The sequence below is a fragment of the Sminthopsis crassicaudata genome, chromosome 2, assembly GCF_048593235.1.
Source record: "Sminthopsis crassicaudata isolate SCR6 chromosome 2, ASM4859323v1, whole genome shotgun sequence".
In the NCBI taxonomy this organism is placed as follows: domain Eukaryota; kingdom Metazoa; phylum Chordata; class Mammalia; order Dasyuromorphia; family Dasyuridae; genus Sminthopsis; species Sminthopsis crassicaudata.
The window spans coordinates 444078305-444092200 of NC_133618.1; the positions used below are offsets into that span (position 1 = coordinate 444078305).

The following is a 13896-nucleotide window of genomic DNA, read 5'->3' on the forward strand; positions in this document are numbered from 1 at the left end:
TTAATGAGCTACTATAAATTTATGAAAGGGGACTGAGGGCCAAGTAGCAAAGACTCTTTTCTGAGACTGACATTCTCTTCTAAAAGGCATTTCTAGCATGGTAGGATTAGAGCCTCAAGACTCCTAGATTAGGAAATAAAGTCTTTAATGTCTACTTATTTAGAATCTTCCAAAAGGTTTTCATTTCTATTTAAGAAAGAATTTACTTTAAAGATATGTACTAGAACTATTCTGTAAATTTCTCACTGTTAGTGGGATTCCCCACCCTGCCCCCTAACCCCATTTCAGAAGTTTTGCCCATTTTTGCTTCTCAGCTTTCTCTCTGCTGTATTGGTAATGAAACATGTTTGTTTTTTCTTCAGAAAAAACTGTATTTTGGCTGATGAGATGGGCCTAGGGAAAACCATTCAGTCAATCACATTTCTCTCAGAAATATTCCTGATGGGAATACATGGTCCTTTCCTCATAATTGCTCCACTATCCACCATTACCAATTGGGAACGAGAATTCCGGACATGGACAGAGATGAATGCCATTGTGTATCATGGGAGCCAGATTAGCAGGCAGATGATCCAGCAATATGAGATGCTCTACAGAGATGCCCAGGTAAAACTGGCATAAATTGTCAAATTAATAGCATAAATTGCTTAGTGTGATTATCTACAAAGTAGAATCTTTCCTTTAAGTGTTTTCCTACTTAGTATCCTGAAGTTTAGTATTTCTGTATCTTAAGACACAGGCCTTATAGAGAACATTCTTTTCATATTTCTGATGTTGTATTATTAATAATGATATTCAAGGCCTTCAAACATTCTTTCTATTCCTTGTGATATTTCAAAAGCCAAGAAGCCTGACTTCTAGTCAAAATGAGTTGTCATGTAGTTGCTATGTAAACTATAAGCAAAACAGTCATTTTTGGACAAGCATTGAAATTCAGAAAGGGAGCTGGAAATGAATTCTTTTTTAAGAATCAAGAGAAAGCTCAACCTTTGTTACATAAAAACGAAGCATTTTTCCCTTTCCTTCAGTGGAAATCATCCACTGAATTTACTTAAAAAGTATTATACATTGGGCACAGATATTTGTAATAAAATAAAATGAAAATTAAATTAATATGTACTGCATATTACTATATTTATATTGTACCAGGGCAAATCATTATACATATGGGGTATTAGTATTTTTTTATTATTATTATTATAACTTTTTATTGACAGAACATATGCATGGGTAATTTTTCAACATTGTCCCTTGCAATCACTTCTGTTTCAACTTTTCCCTTCCCTCCCTCCCCCCCGTCCCCTAGAAGGCAGGCAGTCTCATGCATGTTAAACATGTTAAAGTATATCTTAAATACAATATATGTGTACACATCCGTACAGTTCTCTTGTTGCACAAGAAAAATCAGATTCAGAAGGTAAAAATAACGTGGGAAGAAAAACAAAAACGCAAGTAGTACACATTCATTTCCCAGTGTTCTTTCTCTGGGTGTAGCTTATTCTGTCCATCATTGATCAATTGGAACTGAATTGGATACTTCTCATTGTTGAAGATATCCACTTCCATCAGAATATATCCTCATATAATATTGTTGTTGAAGTGTATAATGACCTCCTGGTTCTGCTCATTTCACTCAGCATCAGTTGATGTAAGTCTCTCCAAACCTTTCTGAATTCATCCTACTGATCATTTCTTACAGAACAATAATATTCCATAACATTCATGTACCACAATTTACCCAACCATTATCCAATTGATGAGCATCCATTCATTTTCCAGTTTCTAGACACTACAAAAGGGCTGCCACAAACATTTTGGCACATACAGGTCTCTTTTCCCTTCTTTAAATCTCTTTGGGTTACAAGCCCTCAGTTCTGCTTCTTAAAACTGACTCTAGGAGTTGGTACTAATTAGATGGCTTAGCCCCTACTAACTGGTAGTCCTTACCCCAAGAGAGTTCCCATCTTCATTTTTATCAATGCAGATAAAGTGTGTTATAGTGTGTGTCACTAAGGCTTTCATTAGTATTCATTTAGTACATGTCTTGATATCATTTTTGTCTGGGACTTTGAAGTAAAAATAGGTCACTTGTTGATTATAACAATTTGTAAAAAATTTCTTCCTATCATCTCATGTGTTTCCTGTCTTCTTTACATTGGCTCTCTCTTCATTTTGTGTGGTTTAAAATGTCAAGAGTATAAAATATTTGGGGATCCATCTACCAAAGAAAAGTCAGGAATTATGTGAGCAAAATTACAAAACACTTGCCACAAAAATAAAGTCAGATTTAAATAATTGGAAAGACATTCAGTGCTCGTGGATAGGCCGAGCAAATATAATAAAGATGACAGTACTCCCCAAGCTAATCTATTTATTTAGTGCTATACCAATCAGACTCCCAAGAAACTATTTTAATGACCTAGAAAAAATAACAACAAAATTCATATGGAAGAATAAAAGGTCGAGAATTTCAAGTGAATTAATGAAAAAAAAGTCAGATGAAGGTGGTCTAGGGGTACCTGATCTAAAGCTATATTATATAGCAGCAGTCACCAAAACCATTTGGTATTGGCTAAGAAATAGACCAGTCGATCAGTGGAACAGATTAGATTAGGTACAAAGGATAAAAAAAGGGTACATCTGTAACAATCTAGTGTTTGACAAACCCAAAGATACCAACATTTGGGATAAAAATTCATTATTTGAAAAAAATTGTTGGGAAAACTGGAAATTACTATGTCAGAAATTAGATATGGATCCACACTTAACACCATATATCAATATAAGATCAAAATGGGTCCATGATTTAGGCATAAAGAATGAGATCATAAATAGATTAGAGGAATAGAGGATAGTCTACCTCTCAGTCCTGTGGAGGAGGAAGGAATTTATGACCAGAGGAGAACTAGAGATCATTATTGATCACAAAATAGAAGATTTTGATTACATCAAACTAGAAAGTTTCTGTACAAACAATACTAATGCAAACAAGATTAGAAGGGAAGTAACAAATTGGGAGAATATTTTTACGGTTAAAGGTTCTAATAAAAGTCACATTTCCAAAATATGTAGAGAACTGACCTAATTTATAAGAAATCAAACCATTCTCCAATTGATAAATGGTCAAAGGATATAAACAGACAATTCTCAGATGATGAAATTGAAACTATATCCATTCATATGAAAGAGTGTTCCAAATCACTACTAATCAGAGAAATGCAAATTAAGACAACTCTGAGATACCACTACACATCTGTCAGATTGGCTAAGATGACAGGAACAAATAATGATGAATGTTGGAGGGGATGTGGGAAAACTGGGACACTGATACATTGTTGGTGGAGTTTTGAAAGAATCCAGCCATTCTGGAGAGCAGTTTGGAACTATGCCCAAAAAGTTATCAAACTGTGCATACCCTTTGATCCAGTATTGCTACTACTGGGCTTATATCCCAAAGAAATACTAAAGATGGGAAAGGGACCTGTATGTGCCAAAATGTTTGTGGCAGTTCTTTTCGTAGTGGCTAGAAACTGGAAGATGAATGGATGTTCATCAATTGGAGAATGGTTGGGTAAATTATGGTATATGAATGTTATGGAATATTATTGCTCCATAAGAAATGACCAGCAGGATGAATTCAAAAAGGTTTGGAGAAACTTACATGAACTGATGCTGAGTGAAATGAGCAGAACCAGAAGATCACTATACACTTCAGCAACAATACTGTATGAAGATATATTCTGATGGAAGTGGATGTCTTCAACATAAAGAAGATCCAACTCACTTCCAGTTGATCAATGATGGACAGAAACAACTACACCCAGAGAAGGAACCTGGGAAGTGAATGTAAACTGTTAGCACTACTGTCTATCTACCCAGGTTACTTATACCTTCAGAATCCAATACTTAATGTGCAATAAGAAAATTGGATTTACACACATATATTGTATCTAGGTTATACTGTAACACATGTAAAATGTATGGGATTGCCTGTCATCTAAGGGAGGGAGTAGAGGGAGGGGAGGGCAAAATTTGGAAAAATGAATACAAGGGATAATGTTATAAAAAAAAAATTACTCATTTTGTGTGGTTTAGTGAAACCTCAACTAAAGTTCTATTGCAGTGCCTTATCATTAGATGTAGATAACCCAGATTGGTGATAGATATGCCAGTACAGCACAAATCTATTAGAGTCTATCAAGGTGAAAACCTTTGTTATAGGCCAAGTGGATAATCTGAGTGTCTACTGTCCAAAAACAAGTCTTAGTACAGAAAGGCTTACTCTCAGAGGGTTGTCCACAACTGAATGGATGCCCATCAGTTGGAGAATGGCTGAATTAATTATGGTATATGAATATTATTGTTCTATAAGAAATGATCAGGAGGAGGATTTCAGAAAGGCCTGTAGAGACTTAACACAAACAGATGCTAAGTGAAGTAAGCAGAACCAAGAGAACATTGTACACAGCAACAAGATTATGTGATGATCAATTGTGAGGGACTTGGCTCTTTTCAACAATGAGATGACTCAGGCCAATTCCAATAGATTTGTAATGGAGAGGGCCATCTGCATCTAGAGAGAGGACTATGTAGATCACAAATAGAATTCTCACCTTTTTTGTTATTTGTTTTCTTTCTCAATTTTTACCTTTTTGATCTGATTTTTTTTTGAGCAGCATGATAAATGATATATGTATAGAAAAATTGCAGATGTATAACATAGCATAGATTACTTGCTGTCTAGAGGAGGGAGTGGAAAGAAGGGAGGAAGAAAAATTTGGAACACAGTATTTTGCAAGGGTGGATGTTGACAACTATCTGCATATATTTTGAAAATCAAAAGCTATTTTTTTTAATTTAGTTATTAACCCAAAAAAAAGAAGGTTGTCCACCAAAGGAAAGTTTTGGGGCCCCTGCAGCTCATTGAACTACTGATATCTATCAAGATACTGAAGGAGTGACAGTGAAATAATGAATCTTTGAAATATTTATTATATAATTTGAGATTTACTTTAATAAATAAGTTGAAAGTAGTTTCAAAAGCCAAATTGGAAGTCAGGTTTCTTGGCCTTTGAATTATCACAGGGAATGGAAAGAATGCTTGAGGGCCTTAATAATGCTTTGTCTGTATTAAGCTCTTTTGTAGACATATGTACTATAGTGCATTTTGTCCATTGATCCCATCTTATTCATAATGTTAATATTGTTCCTTCCAGCAATCATGTAAGAATTTACTTTGCCCCAAAGTTCAACAATTCCCACTGATAGGACTCTATAGCTGTTTTTTAATTTATGTCATTCTTAGGGCAACCCGCTCTCTGGAATCTTCAAATTCCATGTTGTTATCACAACATTTGAGATGATATTGGCTGACTGCCCAGAGCTGAAGAAGATTCATTGGAGTTGTGTGATAATTGATGAAGCACACAGACTGAAAAACAGGAACTGCAAACTTCTGGAGGGATTGAAACTCATGGCTTTGGTGAGAGTTGACAAGCTTTTAAACCTGAAGACACTCTATAATTTCTCAGGGTCTCTAATCCAAGGAGTCTAGAAGCCAAAAAAAAAAAAAAACCTATGACAAGGGGTTTCTAATTTTTTTTTGGATAGGAACCAAACCAATAATATTACTTTTGACTCCAATTCGACTTTGTACTTTTTACACTCAGAAAATTTACCATTTATACAGAGGCAATATTACAAATGAACTTGGAATCAGAAGCCCTAGGTTTGAATCATAACTCTCTCATCCAGTTCTTATGACCTTGATTGGTATCTTATTTGTTCTCGATTCCTCTTTAGAGAATTGAAGGTTACAGTGCTTGATCTCCTTCCTCATTGGGTATTTATTTGGAAAGCACTTTGAATATTTTTAAATACCCCAGATAGATGTTAGATACTATATTTTTGTCACCATTATTATTATTCATACCCCCCCTTTTTTTTTTCCCTTAAGGAAAATATGATAGAAGGGCATATAAAGAATGTAGGCAGCCCAGCATTAGATTGTCACCATAAATCAGTGTTCAGATGCTTAACAGATTTTAATCGTGTGTTTTAATTTGTATAGGAACATAAAGTGCTGTTGACTGGGACTCCCTTACAAAACTCTGTAGAAGAACTCTTTAGCTTACTGAATTTCCTCGAACCATCACAGTTTCCTTCAGAGACAGCTTTTCTGGAGGAGTTTGGAGATCTGAAGACAGAGGAACAGGTAAGTGAGAATCTGGAGAAATGGAAAAGATTCAGTATTGGCCTTTGCAAAGTGCCTTTCTTTCTAGGAGTCAGCAGAACTCTCTGGAAGGAATGATAAATGAATTCTTGCATAGTGTTCTGTGATATTATTTTTATCTTTTCTAAGTGAGAAAACTAATTAATCATAACTAAAATGTACCAGATTATAAATCAAATTACAAATAAGAGCCATCGAGAGAATGGCAGTTTCTTGGTCTTTATCTCTACCTGAGGGCTTAAAGATCTTGCTTATGCCTGCTTTAATAGGAATAGAACCCTCCCTTAATTCCTATGTCTGCCCTTTTATTAATAATATGAAACATGCTTAAGCCAGTATTCTTGAATGCAGCTAAAAAATTTTTGCAGATGGTGAGGAACCAGTACAAATAATTGTACTGGTAGACAATTATAGGTGTGGAGCGTAATTGGTATATATTTATCCATTTATAATAAGTGCCTCCAGTTTTAAATATCTTAGCACAATTGTTGCTTGGGCTAGACTTTTTAGTTGAAATGTCCTTGTATTCCCAATTACTATGACTGAGTTACCTACTTCTGGTTAAATTTCTGGAACTTAAAAAAAAAAAAGCTGTAGTTTCCAGCTTTTGCTGTATTTACTACTAGGGTAAAGAATTATGAATATTTACTTTCCTCCCCCTGCCTCCCTCCCACATTGATCCTTTTTTTGTCCTCTCTCCTTTTAATATGTTGCTTGCAAAAGCCAAAGCCATTTAGTTTTTTCTAACTGAACAAGAAGAGGACTTTTTACTCATTACAATTACTCTTTTAAACAACTGACCGTCTTATTTTAACATTTTAAAAATCCAAATAATATGTCATACCACAGAAATCATTTACTCAAGCACTTGTAGTAACTTCTCACTTTCTCTTTACTTTGTATATATATTCTAACATTACTTTCTGAAATGGTTTCTCTGCTCCTTCATATTGGGGTCTGTAAATCTTTTCTACTTCAGATAGATAATCTTGAGAACCCTTCTGTTTCAAAATTCAAAATCTTCTTTCCACTTGCTTTCATTTTTCCTCTTTCTCCCACTTTTGCTTTTAATTGCTCTCACTTTGGGCCAAACCCTCTCAGGTCTGAGTACCTGATAACCTTTCAATGACCAATACTCTAGAAGTACATAGTATGCCATCAAATAATGCAATCACTTCATGACATCAGGAATCACATTTGAGAAACGTGAACTAAAACCTCCTGCTTGAACCTCCTTGAAAGCATAGACCATTTTGACTTCATCTTTTTATCCCCTAGTTTCTAACACCATGCTTTGTACATCTTAGGTATTTAGTTAATGTTTATTGAATTGATTGTAAGCTAGCACATATCTTTCATTTATAGCAAACATAATGATGAAAGTTATCTTTGTACCTTTTTCTATTTGGTAAGTAAAGAGACTGAAGTTCTGACTTGAATTTAGTTTGTTCAGATGGTTATAATACATCTGACACCAAAGTCACAAGCTTGTATAGCTCAGTTTAGCTAACTCTCTTTTATGGCTACCCATTATTCTTGACCCACCCCATCTAGCTACTTTATGTTGTATCACAATGATTGAGAGGATATAGATGGCTGAATGTGTATTTATTTCTATCTTAGAAAAAGAACTCAAATTCATTTTCTGTTAAACCATCTTTTTTTACATTTTTTTTTACATTTTTCTTTGTCATCTTTAGTGTATTTTTTGGTGGTAGGTGGTGGTTGTTTTTACACAATTATGTGTTGTATTATTGTAAGTAATTTTGACCAGGGCTGAGAGAAGTACCTCAGAGTAAAGACAGTGTTCTTCATCTTGAAACTTAGGTACTCAGCTGATATTCTTCACTTCTTCACTTCAGTGTCCCTCTTTTCAGCATTCTATCTCTTGTCCCTCTTTACAGGTTGTAAATTTTCTGAATGCAAGGGCCCCATCTCTCTTTTAGTTCCTTCCATAGCTGATATTCAACACATATTTGTTCGTTATACTGATTGAGTTCAGTAAACATGTATTAATGATTGAAAAATCTTGATGCTCACTTCATCTTTCTTCAAAGAGGTAAACTAGTCTTATTTTCCGGGCAGGTGAAGAAGTTGCAATCCATTTTGAAGCCCATGATGCTACGGCGGCTGAAAGATGATGTGGAAAAGAACTTAGCTCCCAAACAAGAGACAATCATTGAAGTAGAGTTGACTAATATCCAGAAAAAGTATTATCGAGCCATTTTAGAGAAGAACTTTTCCTTCCTGGCCAAGGGGGCAAATCAGCATAACATGCCTAATCTCATCAACACCATGATGGAGCTGAGAAAATGCTGTAATCACCCTTATTTGATCAATGGTGAGCCAGGGGGGAGCAAGGTAGGGTTAAATCTTGCCACTGACCCCTGAGAACAAGAAGTTTGAATTAAGCAAACTATTTGAAGCCAGATGAATACATTGTTTGTATCCCTCTTAGGCCCTTTGACTGAGCATATGTGTATGTGGAGACAAATTTACTTGGTATTTTGGCTGTCTCAATATTTGGGGTATTTCTGACTTGTTCCCTTGGAATAAATGGTTTCTATCCCCATTTTTTTTTAATTTAACTAGTCCTGAATGGATTATCAGCACCAATCTTCAAGAATTAATAACTGGTATAGGATAAAATGGAAGAGGATAGATATGTGGCAGAGAGGAAACATAACAAAGCTAGGAGAATTTGGGGTCATTAACAACCCAGAAAATGGATGATTATTTTGAAGCAGATTGGAAATGGGGAAAAGCAGCAGTGATATATAGGTCTGGGGTCAGAGTGGTGGAATATGTGTAAGTTGTTTATCTCCAGCATTGTTCTGCCTTGGCTGGCTTTGGTTAGGACATTGTGCCTTTGCTTTCAAGTACGCAAGATCAATGCATGATTTTACATTTCCTAAAAACCACAGAATATGGGACTGGAGTAGCTGAAAGAGGGAGAATTAACTTCATTGGAGATGGTGCTTCAGAGATCCAGTATGGTATACAGTGTGTTCACAGGTGGGTGTGTGTACTTGTACACAAGTCAGTTTTTAGTTACAGCTGTCTTTAGATGTGGGAAGTTGAACTGGGACATAGAGAACTCTGGCATTAATGGGCAAATCTTTGCTAGATAGTGAGGAAAATAGAAGTTCTAAGAAAGATGGCATTCTAGCAAAAAGGTGTTTGGTCGTATCTGTGGCATATTTTATCAAGATGTATAGTTATATCAATTGAGAGATTACATAATATGTATTTAGTGACAGTTTGAAATTGAAAGCTGTAGTAGTTGGCTCTCAATAGTTTGTGTTAAGGGGGGGTGAGGGGAATAGTGGGAATAGTTTTATGGATAATCCAGAAGTCATTTTTTATTTGGTTTTGGAATGAATCCTCATACTTTGACTATGGATGTATGTTTTTGGAATTCATGACACTTCAAATGAAAGAAAAGCTATACAATAAAAACCAAATTTACCAGGAGCTAAAAAGTTGACTAGTTTTGCTCTCTTCTCCAACTAAACCCCATTGTTATGATTAGCTCCATTACAGTAATAACAAAAACAAATTTAAATCATGTCTTACAGTTTACAAAGTGCTTTATATTAATTCATTTAATCTTCTCACCTCCATGAAGTTTGTAGTACACATATTTTATTTTCATTTTACAAATAAGGAAAACTGAGGTTCCGAGTAGTTGTGACTGTCCTTGTTACTTGCCAACTTGCGACTGGGTGACAAAGCCCTGACTTGAACCTAGGTCTTTGGACTTCAGTGTTTGTTATTGCTCCATGCTGCTAGCCTTTTATAGCAGCGAAATGCTCTGTCACAAAGGTTACTTAAAGAGGCAAAATAAGAGATAGAGAAAATGTCCTAAAGATGTTTAAAGTACCTATACAGATATATTAACAGGTGGTGAAGATTTACTAATTGAGAATTTTCATAAAGAAAAGAGAACTTGTTAAAACAATATTCAGTTTGAGTTCTAATTGGTTTAGTCTTTCTGATATGTATTTTTTTTAAAGGCTGTAATATAGAATTTCTTGTTAGCTTTCTGTGAAGCAATTTTCAGTCTCATAGGAAAGCTTAGGATGTGGCTTCTAGAAAACTCTTGAATAATTGAGAAAGGGTCCTTGTGTAGGGAAGGGCAAGGCTAACCCTACTGTCGCCCTGGTTGAATCTCTTCATTTCATTTGGATGCACAGTTCCAGGGGATTTGGGATTTGATATCTAGAAATTAACTTTTCAGATATTACTTTATTTTTTTCTCCTTTGGCTTCTGAGCTATTCTTTTCCAAAAAATAGACAATCTCTTTCACCCTGGTAATTTGTGCAAAGAATGGTTTTGTTCTGTTCCTTTTTAGGAGCAGAAGAGAAAATTCTGGAAGACTTTCGTAAAACACATAGTCCTGATTCTTTGGACTTTCAGCTGCAGGCCATGATTCAGGCAGCAGGCAAACTGGTGCTAATTGATAAACTACTCCCCAAGCTCATTGCTGGTGGACATAAAGTGCTCATCTTCTCCCAGATGGTGCGTTGCCTTGACATATTAGAAGATTATCTCATCCAGAGACGGTGAGTAGTGTCCTGGTAGACCTATGTGGCAGGTACTATTTACTCCCTTTTTTTGTACATTTGATCACAGAAATGCACAAAATATGATATGGAGTGAAATTATTTTTTGCCATTGAACAAATGAGTAGAACAATGAATGAAAAATTATCTATTAAGTGTTCACTCTGCCCCAAACATTGTACTAGTCACTTGCATTACACACCAAAATATTCTCAATAAGTTCATATCCTAACAGGGGAATAGCACATAAGAGGATTCAGCTATGAGACATTTGGGAAGTCCCTGTGGTCCTAAATGTACAAAAGTAATGTCAGGTAGTAATATATTTTCTGTGACATAAAATCTGTATTTCTGGGTTTAGAACCATTTTGACAATGCCAAGCACTTGAATGTTGAGGAATTTCTTTCTTCAGTCTTCAGTAGTTGTAGCTGCTGATACACAGGAACTATATTATCTACAGAGGCATTTGCCAGGTCAGGTCTCTACCAGAGTTGTTGTTCTGACCAAACTGCAAACAGAATCAGTGATCTAAGGGGCAGTGCTATTTCCAGGACTCTTAGATACAGAGGCCTATGCTATCTCTATGGGGGTATGAGAGGAGATAGTGGTGAAAACAGTGGTTTGATCTTCCTTGCACATATTGACTCCTGTTTCTCCCTCATAATGCTTCGCTGCTTCAGCTAGACTAGCTTCTTCCCTGCCCCTTGATGATAGTTCATAAGTAACTCCTATTGGTGTTGCCTTGATAACATACCCTTCTCCATAAAGGTTCTTCTCTGGGTAATAAAAAGGGATGAATTCAGAGAAGCCTGGGAAGGTCTGTATAAGTCTGTATAAACTGATATGAATGTAGAACAGTTACGAGTTAATTCCCAGAATTATCAGATGTGTGTGTGTGTGTGTGTGTGTGTGTGTGTGTGTGTGTGTGTGTGTTGTGTGTGTGACTGTGCTTGTGTGTATTAATCAAGTAAAAGTTTCTTTACCATTTTTATCACATCTTATTTATCTTTGTGGTTTAAGGCAAACAGAAAGTTTTTTGTTTTTTTTTTTTTTTTTCTCTCATAGTATTGTCCTTTGTGGCTTTTTGACTTGAGTGTTTCTTACCATTAATACTACATGAGTTTCCCAGGAAACCACTAATAAGAATTACCATTTATTAAGCAAGGCACTTTCACATATGTGATCTTCATTGATCTTCTTAGTTCACCCTGTGACACAGACAGAGAAGAGATTTTATCCCCTTTTTACAGAAGGAGAAATTATTTCTGAGAAAATCTGCCTGTTTTTCCAAGGAGGTGGCCGTAGTAATTAAATATTGGTCTTCTGATCCTGAGTCTTAATGCAATTTCTGCTCCTCACATTCTAAAAAATAAAACTTTGTTCAGTGAACCAGTTGATCTTGATCTATTTAAAAATCATTAACTATGAATTACCAGATTGGTGGACTATATCAATTCTTAAAAAAAGTTCACAGCATTGATAATGAAGTATTAATTACCAGTTTTTTAGATTCAAATTTTTTTCTTTCTCTTTTTCACTTCACTTTCCTTTCTCATAGTTATCCATTTAGCTTTACTCATTATTTAATTTTGCATGAGGCTTTGAGGCAAACATGAAGGAATAATCAAAGAATCTGCTAATCATACAAATTATTAGGCTTCTCTGTAGGCCAGGCGTTGACCAAGATTCTGAGAATTCAGAAAGTAAAACAGATGCTGCCTTCAGGAAGCTTCCAGTATATCAGGGACTTATTTTAACCATTCTTTTGAAATTTTTAAAGTATGTGAGAAGAACAAGTTAATAAATTTGACTTAACTGTAGCAGGGTTTTCTTTCCAAGTTTAATGGCCTTGTCATGCCTGTTGATGATTTCAGGTTCTCGTTTTATTTTATTTTATTTTTTGCTAGACATTTGGGTTTAAGTGACTTGAATATTCATACAGCTATGAAGTGTTAAGTGTCCAGGGCCAGTGCTCTACCTACTGTGCCATCAGCTGCCTCAAGCTGTGGTTTTATTTCGGGATTTAAGTATTGAAAGATTAAGAAGATATCTTTCATATAAATATAATTTTCCTAATCTGTAAAGTAATCTCATTTTCTGAGGTAATGTTTTCTGCTTAACATAATGGTTTTTAATAAGTTTAGTATCCATTTTGTGGCATATATTTGCTTCACATATTGCATTTTTTTATTTTAATGGATATTCTTTAGTTTTTAATATCCTGGAATTTGATGACAAAGCCACGCTTATTCTATCTCCATATCATTTTGTAGTTTTATAGGCAGTTCTCCATCATAATCCCTTTTCATCTTTATCCTTCCAGTTTGAAGAGTTTTAATCTTTTTTATCCTGACCTCACATGGAAGCTGTGCTACCCTATCAGTCACTTGATAATTTGAGCCACATTTTTCTATGCCTTTTCCAACTCCTCTTTAGCTTTCTTAAGATATAGCAGCCAGAACTACATACAAGATGTATGTACCAGATGTATTGTACCAGAAATATAAAAAGGGATAATGATTTCTGTTTTGAAGTTTATTTCATTCCTAAGGCTGTTCAGTTGTGTGTTGGTCTTTTGCAAAAATCCCTCATAAAATCTTTGATCACATAGTGCCTGTTTTTGAATATTTCATTGATTGAGTGTAAAGCCAGAACCTAGCACAGGGAAAATGGGGCTTTGCCTCAAGATAACCAACAAAAAGATGGAGGCACAGTCAGGATTGTGCTTTTCTTTCTTGTGACAACCACTGTTCATAGAACCTCCTGCTGCTTCCTCATGGTATAGCCTTGCAGCCAGAACTCTGTACTCTGGCACCCCTCTTCCCAACCTGGCTTTTCCCTCTGCTCTCAATCTCTCTCTTCTGTTTTCTGAACTCATGAAATACCTTGCCTCTTCAGCTGTTTTTGTCCTAGATGAAAAAAATTTCTAGCTCTAGCTTTATAATTCCTCTATTTCCAGCATAACCTGTTCTGTTTTGGGAAAGATATTAATTGTTAGTTTTTTTTAATCCAAATTAGCCTTTATTCTACCCATTAATCCTAGTTTTACCTTTTGTCACATGGAATAAGGTACTCCATTATTCTCAAAGCATGTCCA

General features: G+C 35.4%; 1 protein-coding gene across 7 annotated transcripts in view; it reads left to right on the forward strand.

Annotated features, from left to right (window-relative positions):
- CHD6 (chromodomain helicase DNA binding protein 6) overlaps positions 1-13896 on the forward strand; it is a 172315-nt gene that overhangs the window by 94436 nt on the left and 63983 nt on the right. For all 7 annotated transcript variants that reach the window (XM_074292626.1, XM_074292628.1, XM_074292633.1 and 4 more), the window contains exons 12-16: positions 363-606; positions 5306-5482; positions 6071-6214; positions 8318-8573; positions 10588-10798. In XM_074292626.1, coding sequence (XP_074148727.1) covers positions 363-606; positions 5306-5482; positions 6071-6214; positions 8318-8573; positions 10588-10798 — 1032 coding nt within the window. The remainder of the gene's footprint in view (positions 1-362; positions 607-5305; positions 5483-6070; positions 6215-8317; positions 8574-10587; positions 10799-13896) is intronic.